Genomic DNA, 27033 nt, shown 5'->3' on the forward strand with positions numbered 1-27033 from the left:
AACCCTAACCTCAGGGACACAGGTTTGAAAATTTTGGCCACGAGGTTTAGTTAAATGGATTGTGCTATAACACATACAAAACATTAGAAAAAGAAGAGGCATTACAGCTCCCAAATATTTATAAAACCAGTGCAGCAAAGTTCCTAATGAAGAGTGAAACAGCAAAACTCTTCATTCAAGGTGACAAGCAAACCAAAAGAGAAACAAGGAAGGATTACATATCAGTTGTATTGCAGCACCCTCCAATATGCAAGGTGTAATACAAACACACAGGACAGTCTCTGGTCCAAAGAGCTTACAATCTAAATACAAGACAAAGTACCATTCAGACAATGTCTAAGCAAAACATCAAAGGTAGGTATATTGTGTGAGTGTTCAGACATTCACGTGCACGTGTTTTTAAAGGTATAGAATTTTTGTAACAAAAGTCTAATATTGGCTTTTGTGTGTTAGCTAGGCTTTCTTGAGCCACTCTCAGTCTTAACGCTTTTTAAAAGTATTTTGTTTACAAACCTATATAAGATTCTATTCACTTTTGGGGCTATTGTGTCCTTAATTTATTTTTGTGAGCTGCATTGACTGCTTTACACTAGATTGGCAAAATAAAGTAACTAATGAGCAGCTCAGCGACTCATTCTTCATTCAGAAAAACATTAACATTTAGGAAATTGGTATACTAATGTGAAAAGAGAAATTTGTGTCTATAAGCACTGTATTTGTATATTTGTTCATTTTGAAATCAACAGCTTGATTATTTGGCATGATTTTACAACCAGATTTATTAAATGTACAATGAACATAAGTTTTTGAAAATGTTCATCGCCGCAAAACACAGGGTATGCTTAAGAGTTGAGTTTTATCACTACATATCCCAGGGGTCGACAGCCTTTGGCACAAGGCCCATCAGGGTAATCCGCTGACGGGCTGCAAGACATTTTGTTTATGTTAACAATCCACAGGCCTGGCCCTCCCAGAGCTCCCGGTGGCTGGGGTTCACTGTTCCTGGCCAATGGGTGCTGAGGGAAGCGGCGTGGGATGCAGGGATGTGCTGGTCACCGCTTCCTGCAGCTCCCATTGGCCAGGAACAGCAAACCACGGCCACTGGGAGCTGTGGGGGGCCATCAGCTGTGGATGATCAACGTAAACAAAATGTCTTGCGGCCCACCGGTGGATTACCCTGATATGCCGTGTACCAAAGACTGCTGACCCCCCTGATATATCTTATACATTTTACATTGAAAAATCTAGTGTAGCAAATTTCGTACAGATATGTCTTATTATACACTATTATATATCAGCAATGCTTTCTCTCTGTTCTCAGCTCATGTTTTGAATTCTCTTCATAAATTAAGAAAAAAAGACCATTTAAACAATACCAACAGAGTGGCCACAGATTAATCATTTTCAAATGAAGACTATAGCACTAAATGTATACAAATTAAAATAGCTACTATTTTCTTATTTTGATCTGCCAACATACAATTATGGCATTTACAGATCCGTTTTACATTTCAAGAATCGTACAAAGCTGAAACAATAAAAGGTAGCACTTTGTAAAAGACTAAGGCCACTGTGGCTAACTCTGTGTTACTAGAGTCAATACAGCAGTCACTTTCAATTTCCTAGGTGTCTTGAGGTTAGAAGTTGATTCGACTAAGGCAAACATAATTTCTCTCTTGTCCAGAATGACTGAACATCCAGGTTTCAAGACCACTTCCTTCAAATGGATTGTTCAGGTAACGTTACTTCAGAGTCAAGTGACTCACAGCTTCAGAGACCTCAGTGCTGATCTGTGCTGAGATGCTGGGTGGTTTGATATTCAGATAAATGTCATACTGTTGGTCCATGCCAAGATAACTGTCACTCATGAGATACAATGTGTAGATATACCTAAAACATAATAGCAGCAGCATCAGTTTCTTTTTCAAAGACGTCAACATTTAATTTTAAACATCTGGATAATTTTAAGTCAAAGCTCATCTTACTTTCCAGGAGTTTCCGGAGTATAAAAAGCAACTGAGACAGCATTTCGATATCTGACATATCCAACTCTTTTCAGGGCAATGAGTTCTTTTTTATCCACTTCCCCCAATATCAAAAACCACCCTTCATCTTTGGCTTTGGGGAATCGAGGAGCAACTGCTTTACTGTCTTGCCTTCCCTGTTAGGCAGAAAATACAAGTTAACACAACTGGGAATCTCCCAGTCAAACCATCATTTGTCTTTGTAGGGTAACCACACCATAAAGGACAAGATGATACATTTTTACAGAAAACTAGAACTGAATTAGAACTAGAACATTTTTATCATTTTTCTAGAGAAAGCCTTTTGAAAAAAATGTGAGCCAGAACAGAAAACAATATATTATTCCAAATATTGTTGCATAGGTAGCTCTCTGTTTTCTAAGCAAATCAAATCATGAATGAAAAATCTGTTCCTTTTGATAATTTAATCTAAAACACAGTGAACGCTATTTTCTCAAGAATGGCTAATTGTATTCCTAGTATCTTTAAATAATATTAATCAACATTGTTCCAGATTAATATAAAGACAATGACAGTACTTGAAGTCTTTATTTTACGTTGATGTAGCAAAATGGAAGAATATTTCAGTGATTCTTTAAAACAGTGACTTTATTGCTGAAAGTTGCATGTACTAATAATGAGGCACACTCAATCAGAATTCATTTAGTGTACTGTAGATAGAAAGGTTTTACTAAAGATCCACAGGAGAAAAAAAAAAAAAAAGCACTAACAGAGCAATGAAGCTTCATGCAGAGTCTGATCGTGTTGCCATTGCAGTCAGGGTTATTGTTTGGAAAAGAAAGGTATTTTTTGGATGTCGTTCTTGCATGAATGAAAGTTAACTTCTAATACTATTATAAGTCCAGCCTCTGTTATTCTTGTTTTACACTTAAGGTTACAAGAACAAAGTTGTCTCAAATTTTCCTAAAGGAGGAATTAAGGACTATTTTGCTCATACACTGTGAACAATAATTTTGCTGATAATTTTAACTTACAATGGCATTATTTCCCCCCAAAAATAATTAGCAAAAGAAAACTAGAATGAAATCCTGGCCCCATTTAAGTCAACGGGAGTTTTGCCATCAACTTCAGTGGCGCTAGGATTTCGTCCCTGGTGTCCAACTATTTGGCATTTACTTAAGAAATTCCTTGATAGTCTGAAGGTTCAGGCTCTCCTAGATGTTGAACTCACTGATCGTACATGGATGAATGCAGATATTCTACAACTGAGAAGTGAATCATGATGAAAGGGCTACAGCACCACTTAATCTTCTGCTGTGCTTTTGGGTATGAGATCTAAAGCCAAAAGAAAATGGCTTGTATTTTCAAAAGTGATGAATGATTTTGATACCTCAATTGCTGTGTGTTAAACTTCAGAGTAGTTAAAAGGACCTGATTTTCAAAGAATGCGGAACGCTTTAGTAAATGCAGAATGTATGAGTAAGAGAGTAAAAAGGAAGGGGCAAAGCCTAATGACATCATTGTATGTTATGGACAGAGGAAGATCACAAGGAGAATACAAGGTAGGGACTAAAATGGAAAGAAAGTTAAATTTTTATTGAGCATGTTACAGAAAAACAGTGAAGTACTTAGCAGAGGATCATAATGCTTTAAAAACGCAACTAAATACTGTTATTATGACCCTAGGAAATCAAGTTACTAATCCAAATGTCAGAAAAAAGTAGAAAATATTGATTCATTTAGGATTTTCAACCAATTAGCAAGGCAAAAACAAATAAATGAAATATTCAAGCCATTATCCTACAGTACTGGAAAAATTACCAGCCTCACTACTAGCATTTCCTGTCTTTGAGCCAGTCTGCCAAAGAAACTACCACAGAACTAATGATTTATATGAAAGCATTAATAGTCCAACAGAAACTTACTGTATGGCACACTACACTTCAGTAACTGAGTATCAGAATCTGGTGTATTACAGAATGAAAATTATGAATACCCTACCTTGTGATGCCTCATCTGGACTCTCTGCAAATTTATCTGGAGGACATATTCGTGATCAGCATGTAACTTGATCCACTTTTTGTCATCCCACATATCTGTTGCCAAAGTAGGGATAGGAAGTTCATTCTGCTCCTGAGATGAGTCATCCCATGATCCTTTAATGCTCAAACTAACATCTATAACTGGCAAATGGGACAAGAAATTCCAAGCCTGTGGCAGAAGAGATCATGCACAAAATGACAAAGTTCAGTTTCAGCTACAACACAAACCTCTAAAATGCATTCTGCTGTCATAACCGTAAAAATGTCATGATGTATTCTACACATTCATGTACATTTTGAACTTATTATTATTATGTTCTTAACAAGTCTGATGTATTTACATGATATAACTCAAGATCATTCCTAGAAAATGCTTTCTCCCTCAAGTGTACTATACATGCTTCACCAAGATTATGGTATTCCTGAACAAAAGGAAAAATCCTTGCTACTGCTGATTATTTTTTTCTATAAGCTACTAAAAACTAGTATAATTAAGGTCTGAATTAAACTTCCTCAACATAATCCATAATGAGTGAGTCAGTGCAGTGCTAATTAGTGACAGGCAAACCTCAGAGAGTTCAGAGGATCAGTTCAGATAATTATTCAAAAGTTCAAATGCTTATCCAAACTTAGCCATACTTAAGGTTTTCTTGCATCCATCCCCATGAAGCTTCCTTGTCCTTACAATCATCCTAAAGACACTCAAGTCTTCCTCTTATCACTTTATGAATCTGCAACAGTCTCTCAGTTTTCTCTCCCCCAGCATCCCACTACTTTGAACTGGTACTAGGGACATGCAAATTGTGTGGGTGAACAAAGTGCTCCTTCAGCCCCACATGTGATGGCTTTCTGCTTTTTTTTTTATTTGTAGAAACATTTTATACCTACTGAGCTAGATCCTCAGCTGGGGTAAATCAGCATAGCTCCATTGTCTTCAGTGAAGATATGCTGACACATACTAACTGAGCATCTGACCATTTAATTACACATGAAGTCTCATTTACATGTTAAAACAACTGTGTCCAAGGACCTCATTACAATATGGTTAAAAAAAGGTTTCCAGCTCAATCCAAATGATTCTGCAGAAACCTTGTTTTAACTGTGTTACTGCCTGAAACTTTGCAGAGCTGTATTATGGTTCAAGAACATAGATTGATTGTGTGACCCGACCATGTTTTTGATTGTGTCAGAGGCTACTGTATGGTAATCTAGTTCCACAGTTTTTACTGTGCAGATGGGAGCAGAGTGTAACAAAGCAGCACTGAGTGAAAAACTGAACTAACTACAATGTAGATTTAGTACAATCCATCTCCAGGCCTAAAGACCGATTTTGCTTTCTGAAGTTTTGACCTGTGGTATGGTTTTGAAAATTCTATCTTCTAGTCAAGATTAGCAACTAGATCTTGAGATAACAACTGTGGCATGCCATCTGTTTCAGTCATGTGATGTGGAGAGATTCAAATAATGCTCTTCATTAAATAATGCTCAAGAAAAATATCAAGTGGTGGTTGCTAAAAAGTGGGGACAGGGCCATAATAAAATAAATTCCAGAGTGAAGGTAGCTAATACTAGGTTGTGGAGCAGATACTTTTGATATGAATTGAGAAATCACTTGCTTTTCTATCTCTCTCATATGGTGTTAATATGGCAACTCTTTTGTCTGGTGGACTTTCATTTTTCATTAGAAAAAATATTTTGGGCATTAGCTAACATTCAGACTTATTCTGTACAGCTAATAGGTCCCATTTTCAAAAGCGTCTAACTGAAATGTAAGTCCCATTTTCAAAAGAGATTTAGGCACTTAGGACTTTCAGTGGAACTCAGGATCTTAAGGGTGTAAATCACTTTTCAAAATGGAACTTAGGCTCCTAAATTACTCATATGCTTTTGAAAATTGTACTCTGTCTTTTGCTGTACAAAATTACACACACTTTTACACATATATTATATATACATATGAAGAACGTGTATATTTGTGTGGGTATATATACATGTACAGTACCTGCACCCACTAACACATGGACTTACCCCATATAGGATAGTGATAACCACATAAAAAATTGTACAGCATTTTTTCATGAATCTTTGATGTCATCACTGGCACTTTTACTAATAATCCTTATCTCTAGGATTTATTCTAGCATTTCAAATCCAGCTTCAAGAGCTGCCATTTAAAAATTATCAATCTTTTCCCCAGATGTAGGGTTTTCTTCCTCTTCCCTCCCCCCAAAATTTCACTCATCTAAGCTCAGGCTGGTCACTATTTGGTTCTGCATTAATGGCAGGTTCAAGTGCTATTCTGAACTCACAATCTGTCATGGCTAGAAGCAAGAGCTTTGTACCATTGGAAAGGGAATATTCTAGGCTTCCCCATGGGACACTTATCACTTGCTTTGAACCCTGGATGGTTCCAAGATATCAGCCTTTACATTTGTCATATTTTTATGTACAGAAAACAATTTTTTGGTCTTTTTAAGAAGTGTTGTATATTTAATATTTTTTCTTTTCTTTGGCCCCATGCATAACTAGGACACTTGACTTTACAGATGGAGTGCCAAAAATAATCCCAATAGAATTAAGAAACCCCCAAAATCTCTAAACCATTTCTGAAATAGTTGCTTTGTGAAAGATGTGTAGCATGTACAGAATACATAATGATCACCAAACTCAGGTGATTGAAACTTTTCCTTTGCACTGTAATACATCATATATATCCCCTCTCTACATGTATCTACATTTACATCGCCTTCCCCACACACTCGGTGTGTATACATCACATACACACACGCTATTTTTGAAGAAACTGCTAAGACATTTCAATACCAGCCAAACATATTTATCTGAGGATTAATCTTCATCTATTGAATCAGATGAGAACACTGCCATGCATACAATTATTTAATTAGCAGCCAAATCCTCTGCCAGTCAGCAGCCGTTCCAGGCATACTGATGGGGCAGTAGATGCAAATCTCACAGTAGTACTGCTTTTTCTCATTACTACTGCAATTAGCACTTAAATTGATGCTTTAAACATACTAATTTCTGGAATAATTCAGGATTTGTATGTTACCTGGGATCGCCTCACTGCAGAGACGACACCAGATTGCTACGCAAATTGAAGCACTTTTGAGCCAAATAACCATCATCATATCAGACAGAGCCAATTTGCATTTGCTTTTAAAGATAACAGAATGGCAATTTATGCAAATAAATTAAGTAAGTTTACTTCTGAGTTCTCCCTGAACTAATTATGACAATGTTCTAATTTTTCATCACATCTAAAACTTGGACTGAAATCAATGTGTATTATGTTAGAAATCTGTTGTTGTTAAAAGAGGCCTTGTTTTGATTTAAATAACTTTCCTTTATTCAAAATTTTGATGGTAATTTAGTTAGAAATGCAGATGTCTGTTATGGATATTTAAATACTTTCCTTTTTGTTTGCATGCCAGTGTTAGATTTAACAAAATCTGAACAGTCAAGTTCAGTATTTCACTTTCAATTATGAAGAATTTTTTAAAAAAATCCAGAAAACTAATTTTTGATGTTTTCTTCCTTTCTATGTGTATTTGCAATCATACACTCATGTGATGAATACTATGGTATACTGCTATGCTTTAGACTGGAAACAGCTTAAAAAGATTACAGTCAAATAAAAGGCAATAATATCTTAAATACTTTGAGACTATAGTTTTTTTTCCTCTGAGAAGAGGGGAAAACTGATATGCTTTTTCTCTTCCAAACAGAAACTGAACATTGGATCTTCTACCAACTATATTCCCCAAAAATATTCTGTTTGAAAGAATATTTTAGGAACCAGCTACAATGATATTTGTAATGCATGTAATCTTAGTGCATAGCTGACTACAAAAAAGGTGGATAACTCTCAGATTGAATATTCTAGGCAAATACCTCAAACAGGCTAAGGAGCAGCATTAACATCAGCTATGAACCTTATTGGTGTTGCTGGATAATAGGGAAGGGGGGAAAATAACTAGAAAAGAAAGCGGGGGGGAGAAACCCTTGTAAAAGTAGGTCTTTCTTTGAATTAGAGTAACAATGTGTTGCAGTTTTTACATACTTTCTGCAGAAAATAATGTGATATTTGCTGAAAGGATATAAAAAGACTCTTTCTCCCTTCTACTTTTCCTTCCCAATCACATTTACAATGAACTCTGAAATCACTACAGGAAGCATTACCTGTGTAATGTGTACAGCTTGCAAGTCACGGTCTACAATGGAAGCAAAAACGTTTTCTTTTCCTTCAGAGACAGCGATCAATTCAGGAAGACACTCAATAGGTCCTTGGTAACCTCCACACAAGCGCTTCCTTTTTCCTTGGTTCCACTTCCTGATAAAGACAACAAAACGTATTTCCAGTGAGGATTAAAAAATTATTATACAGAGAGAGATTTGTAACGGGTGGTAAGAAGGAAAGAAAGAAAGAGAAGGTAGAAATTACATAAAAGTGCTTGACCCCCTTTGCTCAGATTATTGTCTTGAAAGTTTCCATGATGAGAATGAAGCATCTTTCTTCTTCATTAGTTATAAATACTAGAATCTGAAAGTCTGATTAAGACTGTTGGAGCTGCCGCTGGACACAATATTTAAAAATGGCATCAACTGTGACACTAATTGTGTAGTAGTTTAGGGTCAAAGAGCACTAAGCAGTTGCCATTCTTCTTTAAAACCAGTTTAATAATCCGAAAAGAGATATTCCCCATTCAATAAAATCTTTAACGTTAATAATTTCAGTTTACACTTTACATAGAGGAAATCCCCAATCTGAGTAAAACAGGAGCAGCAGTCTTATCAGTATGATAAGCAGTCTCAACTGGTACAGAAGACTCAAATTCTCATTCTTATAGGTATTTAGAAATTTTTTTTCTACAAAGAATATTCTTTGGAGATACTGAATATTTGTTTTCCGTATTTTGATATTAAGACTCAACACTGACCTCTGATACTAAATACCAGTAATTTCTTTTTGCATTGTGTTAATTACTACATTACCTGTGCATTACATCAGTTTGATATACAGTGCTGCATGGCCAAGTTGAGATAGGCCAATGTATGGGTATAATTTTACAGTGGACCAAAGTAAAGATGCAATATATAAACAGATTTCAGAGACAGAGTTAGATTTGGTGGAATTGGGAATCCTTCCAGAAATTCATCCCTTATTCCACTGTCTTAAATCACACTCCTTTAAAATACCATCCCGGGTTGCCTGAAATATTTAATGAACTCTGCAGAGGTGGGTGAACTTAGAAATAATTAAAACAAACAAATTGTTGGGAGAGAAATAGCAAAAGTGGGATGGGCTTAGCTTCTGCTATATTAACACATTCCAGGACACAATGACAATCAATATGAGAAAATGAAGAGTTGGAAAGAACTATAAACATTTTGAATAATTACATACCTAAAAAGGTGAAGATGGTGTTGTTCTACATTGGGCAAAGTAAGCAGGGAAGAGTCGTGTTTCCACCGGCCTTGGATAACCATCTGCACCAGACTGGTTATATTCAGAGCAGTCACTAACCAACCCTGGTTTGCTGCAACATCCAACATTGCCTAAACAAACAAGACATTAAATACAGGAATACAGTTGCAACTACCTCTCCTTTTGTGTTCCAGATACAAACTAACAACATTTCTTTAATGTTAAATGTACAGGGACTTACTGCACATAAAATGGGAGTTTGACTGTGGGTCTAACTCAGCTCCTATTGAAGTCAATTGAAGTCTTTCTACTGACCTTAATGAGAGTTGGATTAGGTCCTAAATCATCACTAAAACGTATCCCAAAATGTAACAGCAGTGGTCCATTTCAGAGTTTGCCTTTAAAAACAAATCACTGGTTTGGGACACTATAGCACCATAAAATGTGACTTAGAGTACAGTCCAAGCACTGCCTGTAAGGTGCACATCTAAGGATTTGCTTTAAAGGGATGAAAAGTTACAGCTAAATTCAAAATTGTTTTTGAAGGTTTCTGTATAAGAAAGAGTTTGCATACTTTCAGAATCATTGAAAACACTTCGAATTCAAATAAATTAAATGAATATTAAAAGTTTGTCCCCAAAATGAATATTTAATGATAGTTCATCGCATTAGCTACTAATATTAGTTCCATTTTATGGATGACGAAACTGAAGACCAGAGGTAAAATGACTTGCTAAGGCAAACAGAGCAAGTCAGTATCAGAACTGGGATTTAAGCTTAGAAGGTTCCTGACTCCTAACCTCCTATTCATTCAGACAACATTGACTCTCAACACTATAAATGGGCCATTACACTTTCCAGGCCCATTTCTAATTTTTATTCAGTTGATTTTTTTTAAATAGAAACTGGAAATCAAAATGTATGCTACGTAGCATGACTGAGGACCAATTTGGCAAAGATGGGTACTTGTGCTTAACTTTATGCACAGTGAGGAGCCCCACTCACTTCAATGAAACTGCTCACAACATGTAAATTAAGTGTATGTGTAAGTCTTTGTAACAGTGTGCCTAAGTTTTTTCTTGTTGAACCAAAAGAGAATCTGAGAACTTTTCAAAAGGACATGTTTAGTTTCAATATAACACTTTTATAGTGAATACAAATATTTAAATATATAATACAGGTTTCACACTGTGCACAGTACATTACAACAATTATTAGAATTTACTGGGACATTTCAGTTGGTAAGGGATTCTGCTAAAATACATTTATTGGTTTGCAAACTGCAGAAACACTTAAAACAACAATAAAATCAGATTCTTTGTACTAATTTCATGTAAAGATGTATTTTCAAAAGCAATAATTAGGTAAGAAATTTGAAATTTCATTAAAATTTTGGAAAATTGTTAAAAAAAAAGAAGCAAGAGTAGGAATGTTCAGTATCATTTCAGTCTGGAATGTTTGGGAGTACTGGACAGTCTCCATACATTTTTTTAATTTAGGTTCTTAGTTTTGGTACTAGAATCCTGTAGTCTCCTTTTAAAGAACATGCTTAAGACGTATTTGTGTTTTTTTCAAGACAAATGACATTGTTTGATGCTTCCTCAAGAATGTACAAACTTACAATACTTCTAGCTCATTTTACAGCCCACTAGTGGAATAATGAGGAGCTGTGTATATTAGCCTGTACATTTAATCAAATGTTTTACAGACAAACAAAAGACAGCATTTACTTAAGGCAAACTAAACAGTGAAATCTTCTTTAAACAAAGGAGTTGTTTACACATGCTGAGCTATTTCAATTAAATTACTCTGATTCCGGAGAAATGCTGACTTTAAAAACACACAAGTTGGTTTCAGTCATGGTCAGACACACATCTTACATTAGTAGATTACACTGCAATTTCAACAGGTTTTGTTCCAGACCAGCGTGATAGAATCACCGACATATAGAAAAATATTTAAAATGTTGTCCTGAATTGCATAGGTTTTGCCCCATTTCTCATGAAAGAAAGTGGGAAAGTGTCCTGCAGTTAATAATATTCTGCATGCAAGGAATCTTTTTGGGGAGTAAATCTGAAATGTTTCCATTTGCCCTATAAATAAACCTGTAAAGGCAAAACTATCAATGTTGACACTGTTATGATCTTCTCATAAGAACCTCCAAGCTGCTTTGCATTCTTTTGCTATAGAAAGTCTGATGATGCTGGAAACCAAATTTGAAAGGAGCAACCAGACAGCCTAAGAGCTTGTGTGTTTGTTCACACACAGATTTCTAGACATATGGAAGGAGGAGATACCCTCAGTATTTATCAAGGAGAAGACTGCCATTTCAAAAATCAACTTACTGGTAAATTAATTATTTTTCTGCTTGTAGATTGTACAAGGTATGTCTTAGCCCGTAAATCTCACTTACCAAAGAGTAGCTACATCAAACGCTCTCCCCAGACAGCCATACCTCTAATGGCCACTTCTCTTTTCCCACTCTTCTTCCTTCGTTCCCTTCTCTCCTTTCTTCTTGTTGCTACTCTTACTTAATCTTTACCTATGCACTTGCCTCATCCCGCAATTTGCAATAACTAACATACATGGGCAACAATGTGATACCTAATTACCTTGTCTATTGTGTCAACAGACCCCAACGGCGGAACAGGTGTATTCGAGGACCTGTCAATTCTCTGCGGTTGTGAAGGTGAATGAGGGCTGCAGCAGGACGGAGACCTCTGGTTTCACAGACTTCCTTTCTACCGGGTCCAGACCTCATTCCTGCTAAGTTTCATAAGGCTGCCACGGGCACACCAGTTCACTCACGTTAAAAGATTTCATATGCAGGCCTCTGCCAAGGGTGTTAACATCTCACACTAAAAGTCCTGTGGTGATGGGGACAGGAGTAGTAATCTCTGGGAGTCCCTAGTCACAAATCTGCATGGAAGCGGAGGCTGTGTGTTGGTCTTCTTGTACTTGGACTTGTGAGACAGATGCATAATTTGGCAGCTCTTTAGCACGCGGCGTCTTCATTCTAAAACTAAGATAATCAGGACTGTTATTACCAACCTTGAGTATGCTGATGACTGTGCCACCCTCACGCACATTGAGGCTGACTTGCAATTCACCGTAGATCTTTTCTCAGATGCTTATCATTTCCTTAACATTGGGAAGACTAAGGTGCTTTACCAGCCTGCCCCAGCACAAGCTGCACCCCTTTACCCCCAAATTGTCATTGGTGGTGAACCCCTGAAAAATGTTGAGTATTTCCCTTAACTTGGTAACCACCTCTCCCAGACAGCCAATCCTGCTGTGGAGATCGAACATAGGATCCGTTGTGCCAGTGCATCCTTTGGAAAATTGCTTTGTCATGACTTTATTGACAGAGATCCGCGGATGGAAACAAAGATGCTAGTATTCAATGCAGTAATCATCCCCACTCTTCTTTATGGGTGCGAGACATGGGTGACATAGCAAAGCCATCTTAATCGTCTGGAGTGATACTAACAGCGCTGCCTTATGAAGATTCTCCATATCAGATGGGAAGATTGTCACATCAATGCCAGTGTTCTCTTTGTAGCTAACACCACCACTGTTGAGGCAAAGATTATGAAATATCAGCTTCGCTGGGCTAGCCATTGTGTGCAGATGGCTGATACTCATTTTTTGAAGCAAGTTATCTTTTCTTAGTCATTGTAAGAGGACCTGTGGGGGACAGAGGAAACACTAAAAGGACACACTGAGAATATATTTTAAGAATGGAGGCATTGACCTCACGAACTGGGAGGAGCTGGCTGGCAATAGACTGCAGTGGCGTTGCATCATACATTAAGCCTTAGCACATTTTGAAGAGAATCGCCTTGCTCAAGATACTGAGAAATGGCAGAGGGAAAAGGAAAGAATACAGCATCCTGGCCAGCAGTTGTGCTCTCTCTAAGCAACCATCTGACACACATGTGGAAAATCCTGTCGAGCAAAGATTGGACTCCTCAGCCATCTTAAGTCTCAACAATAACTTTTCCCCATGGCAGACATCATGCTCGTATCGAAGGATAGCCACCAACTGTGTGAATAGAAGTTATTCTTTTGCTTATATGAGCATGACTTTCTTTATGCTTCCAGTATGTTGAGTTGGTTTTCTTTTTGTAATCTACTTTTGTTGAAAATTGTAAACATTTGTTTTTACCTAAAATAAACTAGATTTTTGTTGAGGGTTGGGGGGAGGGGAAGATGGGTAAAGAGAGAAAGAGTTCACAGAATGAATGGAAGGATCCTTTTTATAGAATATCTCATAGAAATGGACAGAGGCCAACTTACAGATATCCCCTATGGGGTACCAAAAACCTGTGTGTGGGGGACTGTATGTTCCAGATTATTACTAGGAACCCACATAGCAAGTCCTCTTTTCCTCTTTAATATTTTTCTCCTTCACCTATACAATTTATTCACAGCATCTCGGTCTTGAAGTGAAATACAAGACAGTGACATTGTGAAGGAGTAGGGACAATGGTAAAGTTTGCTTGTTTTATTTGCTATTTTGGAAACCTACATACATTTTCATTTGTAGCTAGTGTAAAACATACACATGCTTGATACTCAATGGAAATTGTAATTCCTGTGAATACTCAAGATAACAAATTGAGTCATTCAGTTTCCTCCAAATTGGCCATATATAAAACCTAGTAGCTAAACATTAGAAAAAAATTCAACAGATTTATTTCCAAGTATAATAATTATTACTACTACTTATTATTTGTGTAATCAGATCGCCTGTATCGTATGAATAAGGTTTATTCCTTCTCTCGTTTCCCATCATTTTCTCTTTTCTTTTCACCTCACTCAACACCAACTCATTATGAGTTATTAATATTTTGCAGAGATAAATGGTTGTTTATGTGCTCCAGAAAACAATTCTTCTCATTGACCTGGTCTTTTGTCCCATAAGTCATTTAAAATATTGTAACAGCCTGCCGAAATACATGGTACGTTATAATTTTAATTCTTGTAAGCCAAACCTTTAAGTAAGTAATTTTATAAATATCTTACAGCTGATAACAGGTTAGGCTACTTTAAGAATGTTGTTCCAGAGTGAAAAATTGCACATGGATAAATCTGTTTGCTATAGCATCTCATTTGAACTTCACAAAGATTTCATGATGAAGCTGGATATGTTAATTAAATTTATGAGATTTTAAAAAAAGATTAGCATGAGATGAAAGTGACACAGATCATGCAAGAAATTTTCTTGTAGTAGAGTAAAACAAAAGGTTTAAAGTAAACTAATAAGTACATGAAAGCATCTTTTGTTTTTTTTAATATGGAAGAGAAGATGAGCTGAATGGAGGGACCTGGGAGCACAGAGAATATGTATTATTCTTGATTTTGTTATAAAGAATGACAGAGAAATAAAGGAAGAAAGTAGAAAATGTGCATAATCATATATTGGCCCCAATCCTACACTATTTTGGCCCCAATCTGACACTGATATGGGCACTCACATGGCTCTTAATGCAGGATTAAGGCCTTAGCTTGTAAGCCTTTTAAGTGCTTCTTGTCTTAAAGTGCCATGTGCTCCAATGATGCTATATAAATAATCACAGTAACAGTTAAGGAGGTGTACTAAAGCACTGTTTTGGCCTTCATGTCACACAGCTTGACTAGAAAACATCAAAGGGACTGAAAGTTCATTTGCTATAAAGATCAACTGTAGGCGTTGGATAAATGGGAATTCTGGCTCACTCTGTAATGAAGCAGGTGCAGAGTAAGATAGTATCAGTCATTAGGGATGAGCAAATATTTGTATTAGGTTGATATTCAGATTTCAGAGTCCAAATATTTGAGTGATATTTTGATTCTGATATTGATTTTGACTATTTCGCTTTTCCCCAAGAACGTCTCCTGTATGAGAGCCTCAGTGCCCACTTCAGGTGACTCTGCTCCCGCTAAGGAATTTTCAAGGGGCAGTGGGTGGCTGCTTCTCAGTCAGTAGTTGGTGGGGGGGAGCCATATATAGATTCTGTCTTCTAATACCGATTTTTTTTTTGATAGGGTCCACTCTGTTGTCATCACTGGGGGTCTTCATTTTCCCTCCCTCCTTAAGTTCCTCTTTTCCTCTCTGACCAAGTGCGGCTTCCTCCCTTTCTCTCATACGTATCTTTATTTTGTGGTGCCTCCTATGTCCCAGATGCCCCCTTCTCCAGCTTGGTCTACTGATGTTGAAGGCAGATGGTGCAAGGCAACAGGGAGTTGTCTCTTCTCTTCCTGGCTCTCTGCCAACTCTTTCAGCTGCTCCTCCTCACTATGCTACATCAGAGACCAGTGATGTCCTATGTTTCCCACAGGGCTCCCCTGGCTCCTCTATGCTTAATGGTAGTAAAGATAGATAGAAATCTCTTGTAGAATGGAGTCTATGCAGGTGACAGGGACTCTTGTCTCTCACATTGAAAGTTAAGCTAATTATCAGTCTCAAACATCAGAGAAATTTGACAAGCTAGCTGTCACTTCCAGCAAGATCTGAAGGGAAAGGCAGTGAGAATCTAAATAGAATCTTCCATCACAGAGGTTTAGGTCAATCATCAAGAGGACACAACAAGCTGCCCTATTGTGCCTTCAAAGTCTGCTGGGTCCTGATGTGAATGGATACATTTGTTTCTCTCAGCCGCTCATACTAGGGATTCTGAACTCTAGCACCAACTGGCTGATTCACAGTCAGTTCTAATCTGGGGGATGGGAACTGAAAGTGTCAGCTTCTCTTCGTATGTGCCATGAATAGTGGTTTCCTCAAATGGACTGATGGCTTCCTGCTCAAATAGGAAACAGGAACTGTTCCACAGGGTCTGGCACCTTTCAGTGGTCAAAGTGGATGTTATCGTCTACCCCTGGGAATTTGGTCTAAAATATATATAGTCTTCTTTCCTTAGTAGTTTTTATATATAGAGAGATATAGAACTCCTCCTGACACTATTTTAATACATATATTCAAAAGAGGAAGTAATGTGACATGGGAAGAAATAGCAGTGGCAGAAGCTTCTACCCATGCGCTTTCGAGACAGTTTTAGAACATATGTTCAAATAAAGAATGTCATTTACATACTGAAAACATACGCACCCTTGTAAAACTGATCCAGTCATAGGAGCTATTACAATTACTTTGAAATCTGTCATTTTAGAAATGTTCTGGAGAGTTTTAAATTTTTTTGTGGTACTAGTTTTCATATCTTGCCACTTGTAATTCAAGTCCAACTGTACAGGCTTAGGTGGAAGACAAACTGCATAATTAATACAAGTTTAGGAGCTCTAAAATGACTTAAATGTTTTTACATGTGCCATTGAAGTATTAGGGTCCAATATCTTGGACCTTAGAGGGCAAGGCCTACTTCTCAAATGAATTTTGGGAATCTCTTATTTTCGCCATGGTTAAACTTTATAATACTGTGACTGTGAGGTACTGGTTGTGACTCCATAATTAAGGTTGAGTTCTGTTTTGCACTTAAAGCAGAGATTCAACCTCTTAGCTTAGTAGGAAGAATACAGCGTATCCGCTGAAAAAGTACAGCACTTACAAACAAGTAAATCAGTTAATTACTTTATGAGTGAACTGCAAATGGCAAAAGATTCGTCAAGGTACGAAGGCACCAGGCCAGGTTTATTGTCAGCGAAGCACGGTATTAGTATCCTACAGACTTTTCCAGACCACTAATACATGTTTGCCCTTAACAATGGACCAGCTCAGTGAATGGTGGGACTTTCTGTTCCTTTTTAGGCTAGACAAAGACAATTCCCTTGAGATACATTTTTATATCCTGATACAAACAAGTTACGTACCGCCCCACTGACATAGTTAGTTACTACCCCCTGACATTGCTAGTTATCACGTATCACCTTGTACATGTTGGTTTGAGTAAAACATTTTATTATGTACTGTTATTCTGACCTTATCTTTTAGGAGGGGTTAGTGGTTTCTGTTATTCTTGGGGAATGTTTTTGTACCATTTTTGATATTGGGATGTTTTGGTACTACTTGATATTGGGATGTGTCTGTGTGAGTACTCTGTGCCTAGCACTTCTTAGAAATGTGTTTTTTTGCAATATTAGCTCTGTTTTTGCCAGATTTTGTGAGCAGGTCCTGCCTTTTGCTCACAGCTAGTCTTTGCTTTGTATTAGAAAAGCTCTGACTACCACTTTAGCCCAGGCCTCAAACCAGGCCTCTGATACAATGGCTTACGTTTCAGGCTCTCTTCCTACTTATTCCCCTCATTTTTGTCTTTTTATGGGGAGGATGTTTACCCATAGTCCCGGAAAAGCATAATGCATAGACTGAAGATGGCCCAGTGGGCTTAAACACTGTTATGTAGCCACCTTAGTTTTTTATTTACACATTTATGCCCCATTTGTTCCTTATTTTACACATTCCCTCATATGACTGATGGACAGATTTTATTTTTTAATTGTTTTTAGTTTTTCATAGTGAACCTGGGAATGTTAGGCCTGGGACCATGACTGAGGTGTGAGGTGTAGAGTTGTGCTTTGATAACATGTGGGTGACATAAACAGACCTTTATGCTTAGTTGGTGGTCAATGAGATGGGCTTTGGTTAGGATTATAAGTGTATTGTGCTTATACCTTACAGAATATTATGGGTATATATACTAATATATATGAGGGATTACATGATTTGTTTGAATAATTAAATACCAGCTATATTTTTATAGAACTTGTGATAAATGATAATATATGGGTAATATTGGTATGCATAAATATATGTAAATGCATATGTAATAATATGCATATGTATATATGTTTGTACCTTAAACTTTTTTTATAGGACACATTTGGTTTAACACACCTCACCAAGTATTTAAGAATACAGATGTTTAACAGCCCTTACAAACTGTATAAGTACAAACATTTGCTTTTAAAACATTAATAAGCATTTGATTATTTTTAATAACGATTATTTATTACTACATCAGTGTTGGAACATAAGAACAGCCATACTGTGTCAGACCAAAGGTCCATCTAGCGCAGTATCCTGTCTTCCAACAGTGGCCAATGCCAGGTGCCCCAGAGGGAATGAATAGAACGGGTATGCCCTGTTGCCCATTCCCAGCTTCTGGCAAACAGAGGCTAGGGACACTATCCGTACCAATCCTGGCTAATAGCCATTGATGGACCTATCCTCCAAGAATTCATCTAGTTCTTTTTTGAACCCTGTTATAATCTTGGCCTTCACAACATCCTCTGGCAAAGAGTTCCATGGGTTGACTCTGGGTTGTGTGAAGAAATACTTTCTTTTCTTTGTTTTAAACCTGCTGCCTATTAATTTCATTTGGTGACCCCTTGTGTTATGAGAAGGAGTAAATAACACTTCCTTATTTACTTTCTCAGCACCAGTCATGATTTCATAGACCTTGATCATATGCCCCCTTAATAGTCTCTTTTCTGTGAATAAATTGAACAAATATTTTGTTAAGCTTGAACGGAATCAAGGTATTGCAAATGTTAGGCCTTAAACTTTCGTATACTTCAAAATGCCAGCCTTGCAAAAATAACGCTTAAGCTTGTGGTGAGGACGCGCTGCAACCAAATAACATTTTATGCTGATTCCTATGTACTTATCAACCCCAAATTACCCACATTCAAGATCCAATTGGCTACAAAAAAAATAAATAGGCCTAAGTTATACAAACAACTAACAACTGGACATAAAAATTAAATACGCATCAATTACACAACTAGGGCAACCACATAAACAATGTGGCCCACCCTAATTGGTTGGTCTGTTCTAAAACACGGCCGTCAAATCAGACAAAAAGGACGAAGGCACAGGACTGTGTGTGTGTGTGTGTTTCGGTCATAAGAAAACCTAACCCACACCCCCTAAACCGAAGGAATGTGCACTTCTCAACTGTCTGTACCTGGACAGTGAGAAAAGTGGCCAACTAAAGGGTAATGTATTTTCAGATGAATGCAGGGTAAGTCTACAAAGTAAAAAAGTCTGGTTGCTCAAGCCAAATTGATCATAGTTGTATCAATACTGTAGCATAAAATCAATAGTAGGTGGCTGATGCATAATAGCTTTGCATGTATTTATGTTGGTCTTTCAAGTAGGCTGAGAGAATGCATATAATGCTGTTGTTCATTAGCTCCTTATACGTATAGTTGTGTTTGCCTTACAGTATTTTGTCAACAGAAATATAAAACTGGTAAATAAAAGCTTTACTTATGCTTGTCTTCTGGGCTTTTATTATGACCTGCCAGAACCAGCATATGTAAAGTCACTGTTCAGAAACTCGCAAAATGGTCCACAATATTACATGTACTTGCGCTTGTCCTCAATATAATCTGCCTTTGTATTAATTCTTATTCAGTGCTGGTCTTTGGTCTTCCTTTTTTTGTTTTGTCTATGCTGTTATTACAGTCAAAAATCATTAAAAGCCTATCTTAAAAAATAATTAGTAGTTCTTACTTATTTTATATGAACTTCATTACATCTGTGTTGGGTGGTGGGAAGTAGCTAACACCCCAGGGTAAATTAGGGCCCCGAGGCATGCCTCCTTCTTCCTTTATCTCTGCATTTTCCAAGCTGAAAATTCCTAGTCTTATTACTCTTTCCTCATTTGGAAACTGTTGCATGCCCCTAATTTTTGTGGCCCTTTTCCAATATATCTTTTTTGAGGTGGGGTGACCACATTTGCACATTTGACTAAACTTTTATTGAAGCAGCACTAAGGCACACAGCCACCACCTCATCTGCCAACTCTGGGAGATGGAGAGAGCACTGAGATGCGCTACTTTCCTGCATTCACCATCCCCAGTCTGGGAGATGGGCAATGTTTCCCTGGCTTCTGGAGCTGGCAGGGAGGCAGAGTGGTGGGCTCTCTTTCTCTCCAGCAGGTGGGCTGGAAGGCTTTGTGCAATTGGCAAGAGCCTTCCCTGGAAACTGAAAAATTCTGTTTCAGTTTTCCTGAAATAGAATTTTTCCTGTGAAAATTTTCATAGTTTTTGATGTTTTGCCCTGTTTCAGGACAAAACTTTCTCAAGCATGAAAATTTTCACGGAAAGGGATTCTCTTTTTTCGGCCAGCTCTACTTCAGAGTACTGGGCCTAAGAAGATAACTTTTGAGAAAAAATGTAATAACTTTTGCTCTGCAAAAGTTAAATACATTTTTTTTTCAAATGCAGTTTTGGAATTGTATACCTGTATAGCTATAGTCTCAGAGGAAAAGATGGCTTACCTTATTTGCAGTTAATAGGAATGCAGCCAGTAGGGCAGATGGCACTCCTCTTACATTATTCTCTGTAACCCATCTCTTTCACACATTTTCGCCTCCCTCCTCCACCTGCTTTGCCACCCATTACTACACACGCTCTTTTCCATCCCCCACCTCCTTGAAAGTCTCTCTGATGCATGCCAACTAAGACCTTCCCAGATGCTTTATAAGACCCTCTATCTTGCTACTTCAGTCTCTAAAGTAATATTATCAATGTGATCTGAACTATGGAAGGCATTGATCATCTATTGCAGTGGTTCCCAAACTTGTTCCGCCGCTTGTGCAGGGAAAGTCCCTCGGCCTGCACCGCTTCCAGCAGCTCCCATTGGCCTGGACCAGCGAACCACGGCCACTGGGAGCCGCGATCGGCTGAACCTGTGGATGCAGCAGGTAAACAAACTGGCCTGGCCCGCCAGGGGGTTCCCCTGCACAAGCAGCGGAACAAGTTTGGGAACCACTGATCTATTGTATATATTTGGTTGACCACAACATTCTAAGTTTCTTACTGGTTTTGCTTTAAACAGTTTTACAGAGATAGATCCAGCCATGGATTGTGATACTGGGAACATGAACATTACAATATTTTATCCAATTGGTCAAAAATTTGTTAAGTTCCAGAAATCCAATTTATTCTTAAATTGTTATTAATTTATAAATTGATATACTGTACTATGCTGATCAACCCAACAGCACAATAAAGTACTTTTGAAAAATTCCCATGGCAATGAAAACCCACTCTCACCAATATAAACAAGCTCCAAGTTCTTAAAGATACCATTATATCCAATTTCAGAGCTTACACCAGCATACTGAGTGCAGCAAAAAGCTACAGTCATTTTCTCAAGATAAATATGCCCTTTTTAAAGGTTAAGGTCAATTTCCAAGTAATAGTACAATATTTTGTCAATAATTAAAATATTTTAAGTGCATTTACAAGAATTTTTTTTCAACAGCAGCAGTTGTTCACAGTAACTTTCTCCTGAACTTTTGGCCCCATAAGGTTAGCATTCAGGAAGCTCAGCTGCTGTCTAACAAACTTAATTAATCAAAAAGTCATTTCCGAGCAGTAAGTATGAGTAAAAGTGCTTCAAGTGTGCTAGCAAGCCTACAAGTTAATCAAAATGCTAATGCAGTACAAATTAAAGTTGTGATTAACATTTCACAGTAGCTGCTTAAGTGAATTGATCACACAAATGGGTTAAGCATTAGTCATTTCCTCCAGCCCCAACTGGGAAAAGGTTTGTTATGGGTGGGGGAGGGATTGTACATAAGCAGCACCATATCATCATTAAACTGTCACCAAGTGCTGCCATACAACAGTTTACAAGTTTATCTATGGTGTGCTCCCCTTCCCCCCAAACCAAAAACAAAAAAACAGGTAAAAAAAATATCATAGGCATACAAAATAAATTACCTCTCTAAAGAGAGCTGGCATGTAAGTTCCCCTGAACATCTTGTATGCAGAGGTACTCCCTCTACAGCACTACACATGTGTGTTTATTATCTGTAAATGAACACGATCAGTGCAGCACACATCCTAGGTGAAGGGTTTTCATTACTCTGTTGCTTCTGCCCTTCTGAGCTAGGATAATATCAGTCCAAACGTGGAAGCAGCTAGTATTACAATGATGACTGAATTCAGCTACCACCATCGGTGTGCTACACACATTCATACACAGTATATGTACTGGCTAAATGAATGTGTTTCAGAAATTTTGTCTATATTTTAAAGTTTATTTAATTTTTCTCCTCCTTTCCCTCCTTCAAAGGCCCTATTTATTTTTAGTAATACACACATCCATTAAAATGGAGCGACTATCCCTTGCTCCAGGCACTTCTCAACAATTCTTAAATATACAACCATAAAATAGACCGCTCCTGTAGCTGCCTCTCTTCATCCACTAATCACATTATCTACAGCAACCAGCAATAACACAGCAGCTATAAACATACTTAAGATCTTTAAGATCTCCCATCAGAGCCTTCCCACTTCTCCACAACTAAGGAAAACAAATGGACTTTGGAACATGCTTTAAAACTAGGGCTCTTAATGATGAAGGTAATGGGGTAAGCAAGCTCTAAAGTGGAGGGGCACAGTCTCTGTCTTATATGTGCAGGACTATGGTTCAGGCACCTCTGCTGATCACAAATGTGCTGACATGACAGCAACCTATCTTCCAGCTGAGGAGTGCTAGACATAGCTCCCTCTAAAGCACGCCACTGAATCCGGTGAGTCACAAGATACTTGTGAAAAGAAAAGGAGGACTTGTGGCACCTTAGAGACTAACCAATTTATTTGAGCATAAGCTTTTGTGAGCTACAGCTCACGTCATCGGATGTAGCTCACGAAAGCTCATGCTCAAATAAATTGGTTAGTCTCTAAGGTGCCACAAGTCCTCCTTTTCTTTTTGCGAATACAGACTAACACGGCTGTTACTCTGAAACCTGTCAAGATACTTGTGTGTACAAAGGTAGTGTATATGTTAAATTTAGTTAAATGGGGCAGAATACTTGTTTCTGTCATGTTTTTAAGGTGCTTTCTGAGACAGCTAATGCAAAAGATCCAAGGCAATTACCATAAACTTATTATTATTCATTATTTTACAGTACCCCAAAGTGTGCTAGGCCTCACAGTTCAAACAAGGAATTAAGGTCCCTGCCCTGAAGATCTTATACTCTAAGTTTGGACACGAGATAGCAAAGGGATAACAAAACAGCGATAAACAGTTTGGGTTACGGTACTACAATCCCATGGTTACTCAGTTAAGGGATGTGCATATTTCTCACTGCAAACTGTACTTCTGTCTACAATTCCAAATCTGACTTCTCTTCTGTCTTCTCTCAATGTACAGGTATCCTACTGAGATGTGCTTAACACATCCATAGGCAAACACTCTTCAAAGGTTAAGGCTGAGCTCCATGGCAGTCCTACTCCCTGGAAATACTAAAATGTTTTATCAACGATTACACTACAAGTGGAGGCTCGTAGCCAATCCAAATGCAAAGCCAGCTGCTGTCATATTATTTCTCAGTGAAAGTGACTGCCCTGCTGAATATAAGATGGATTGTATTACTATCTCAATTATCCATTTCAATTAATACAAATATAGTAGGTAGTTTCAGAACAGGAGAGTAAGAGCTGATCACCGAATACACAGCCAGAAAGTATAGGGCTTGATAAGAGAAGCAAAAAAGAGATTAGATTTATTCTATTTCACATATTATTAAATCAGGAACAGGAACAAAGATGGGGCATTGCTTTTAAAATAATAAGCAATACTACTACACTATCAAAATATTAGATGAATCATTTAGTTAGAATAAACACAAATTTTGTCTTCTACTATAATGGTCTTCATCACAATCCTTTGTTGTAGGCAGTGTAGTTGTAGTCATGTCGGTGTCCCAGGATATTAGTGACAAGGTGGGTGAGGTAATATAGTGGACCAACTTCTGTGGTGAGAAAGACAAGCTTATGAGCTTATACAGAGCTCTTCTTCAGGACCTGGCAGGCACAGAACCTGAAGAAGAGCTCGGTGTAAGCTCAAAAGCTTGTCTCTCTCACCAAGAGAAGTTGGTCCAATAGTTGATATTACCCTCACCATTGTCTTTCTGAAGAAATATCAAGTTATCATGCAACTGTTGGCATGTTCAGCACTATTCCACAGAGCCATATGTCCTCTTTTAGTGAAGCAGGATGGGAGTGGAGTATGGGACATATGAAGACCATGCAGAGATAATTTTAAAAACAATTATTTGTGTTATGGTAATGTCCAGAGACTTAGCTGAAATTAATTACTATTGTACTAGATGCTGTACATTACACTTAGCAAAAGACTGAGTTCTTTGGGTCAGGAACAATTTAAATAGAAAAGGCAGACAAAGAGTAGGAAAAATGGAGTAATATCCCCTTTTTACATCTGGGACACTGAGACAGAGAGCGATGAGGTGATTTACTCAAGATCAAACAAGACGTCTGTAGCAGTGCTGGAAACTGAACCCAGATCTCCCAGGCCTCAGTCCTATGCCTCAAGCCTAAATCCATCCTTCCTCTCACTGGAAGTGCCTTCATTAGTCCTCGTCTCTTACTTTTAAATGTGGGGCACAGCCTTTCATACAGAAAATTCCTGCAGCCCCATCAATGACCCCAAAGCCATTAACTGCCAAAGCTGTCATTCAGCTGCCAGGAAGACCACACAACAACATTCCCGGGATTTGTGCAGCAAATAGGAATGGACACCACATGCCCCTCGCCCAGTCCCAGGTAAGTATATGACAAATTTCACTGTAACAAACACCTTGTTACAATGAACTAAACCCAATGTCTAAATGATATCAATCATAGCAAGGCTATAGTGAAACATGTTTGTCCCCCTTTCTACGGCAACAATTGTATTTCTTTACTGGGACAGCAGTAAGACTGCTGGAACCAGATTATTTTTGGTGGGGAATAAGCTCTTTAACTGACATTTGAGCTTATGAATTTGTTTTCCATCTTGAGCATATTTCAACATAGAGCTGTAATATAAAAAACAAAACGTTTAAAGGGGCAGAGGAAATCTCTGTTTCAAGAAAAGCAATTTTATGATAAAGGCTGCAAGCACTTTGGATTGGGAAAGTGAAGGGTTTTAGACCTGTACCTAAATGAAAATAAGCTTGTTTGAACATATTTACCGTTGCTTACTCTGAAAGAGGCTTTTGTAACAGAAATTAAACTTTAAAAGAGATCAGGGGACATTCAGTCTTAAAAGAAATTATTCCAAGATGGAAGTGAACATTTGTTGGTCCCTGAAGGATCCAGGAAAACAGCAGACTCATGGGAATTGCAATATATATTTTTGGGGGAAGTTCCATTGCCTTTGGTATACAGAAGGTCAGACTAGATGATCACAGTGGTTCCTTCTGGCTTTAGAATCTATGGGTCTATATCATGACCACTAAATAAGATACCTTTGTTTAAAGACACCTGTCTTGAAAGAGGAGAAGGAAAACTTAGCCCTGGTCTACACTAGCGGGGGAAGAGGGGGTAAACCTCAGATACGCAACTTCAGCTATGCAAACAGCATAGCTAAAGTCGGCGTATTTTAGCTTGATTTACCTGGCCGTGAGGATGGCAGTGAATTGACTGCTGCCACTCCCCCGTCGACTCTGCTTCCGCCTCTTCCGAGCTGGAGTTCCGGAGTCGACGGGGAGCGCGTTCCGGGATCGATTTATCACGTCTAGATTAGATGCGATAAATCGATCCCCGATAGATCACTTGTCTTCACTACCGAGCTAAATCGATTTAGTGCGTTTGGTGAAGACACGCTACGTTGATGAAAGCATGCTCTCCAGTTGACGTAATTAATCCACCTCAATGAGAGATGGAAGCTATGTTGGCGAGAGTGTCTCCCCCACTTCCATAGCGTGGTGCAGACACTGTGTTAAGTCGATGTAAATTACGTCACTCGGGGGGTGGTTTTTTCACACCCCTGAGCAACGTAACTTACATTGACTTAAGCGGTAGTGTAGACAAGGCCTAAGAACTAAGGGGTAGGCTCAGAGACAGAAGGAATGATGGAGTGGGTGAGAAACATGTGGGAGACTTGAGTTTAAAGAGGCTTGTATGTGGGGGTGGAAACTAGGGATCTTCCATTCTGCAGTGGGCATGAGATGGGGTGGGAGTTCAGGGCCTCTCTGCTGAGACATAAGCATTTGAAATTCTCCTCCAATGGTGCTTCATTCGCTCCCTGGAGCACCAATGCAGCACTGCTGTGGGGAGCCCACTATAGCTCAGCAGTTTGAGCACTGGCCTGCTAAACCCAGGGTTGTGAGTTCAATCCTTGAGGGGGCCATTTAGGGATCTGGGGCAAAAATTGGGGATTGGTCCTGCTTTGAGCAGGGGGTTGGACTAGATGACCTCCTGAGGTCCCCTCCAACCGTGATATTCTATGATGTGCCCAATGGCAGGCTTCACTGCATCAGTTTACATTTTGTTCACATCTTGAAGGTTATCTGCACAAACTTGACAGCTGGAGTCTTTTTAAAAATAAGTAAATAAATAAAAGCTTAGCATCTTGAACACAAGAAGAAAGCCTCTAGGAAAAAATAATGGCTCACTGAGCTGTCACAATCTGACCAGTTTGACTCCTGATGTCGCCTCTGCCCCTCCCCACAGTGGTTTACACACACACACACACACACACACAGAGAGAGAGAAAGAAAGAACTATACACACACACACAAATTATCAACTGATCCTTCTCCGATCAGTTCCTTTCTCACAACTAAGATCTTTTTTCTCCACCCCCGTTGACCCAGAGTTC

At 38.3% G+C, this 27033-nt stretch overlaps 1 protein-coding gene across 4 annotated transcripts in view; it reads right to left on the reverse strand.

Moving 5' to 3' along the window:
- Positions 1 to 927: 927 nt before the first annotated feature.
- ASCC3 (activating signal cointegrator 1 complex subunit 3) overlaps positions 928 to 27033 on the reverse strand; it is a 524193-nt gene continuing 498087 nt past the window's right edge. For 3 of the 4 annotated variants that reach the window (XM_077812867.1, XM_077812868.1, XM_077812866.1), the window contains 5 exons: positions 9453 to 9604; positions 8228 to 8378; positions 3987 to 4196; positions 1986 to 2161; positions 928 to 1890 (listed from right to left, as the gene is read on the reverse strand). In XM_077812867.1, the coding sequence (XP_077668993.1) occupies positions 1743 to 1890; positions 1986 to 2161; positions 3987 to 4196; positions 8228 to 8378; positions 9453 to 9604 (837 nt within the window). In that variant the 3' untranslated portion in view covers positions 928 to 1742. Of the gene's footprint in view, positions 1891 to 1985; positions 2162 to 3986; positions 4197 to 8227; positions 8379 to 9452; positions 9605 to 12096; positions 12496 to 27033 lie in introns of those variants that run through there. The other variant, XM_077812869.1, reaches the window with a different exon arrangement.

The sequence above is a fragment of the Eretmochelys imbricata genome, chromosome 3, assembly GCF_965152235.1.
Source record: "Eretmochelys imbricata isolate rEreImb1 chromosome 3, rEreImb1.hap1, whole genome shotgun sequence".
NCBI lineage: Eukaryota > Metazoa > Chordata > Testudines > Cheloniidae > Eretmochelys > Eretmochelys imbricata.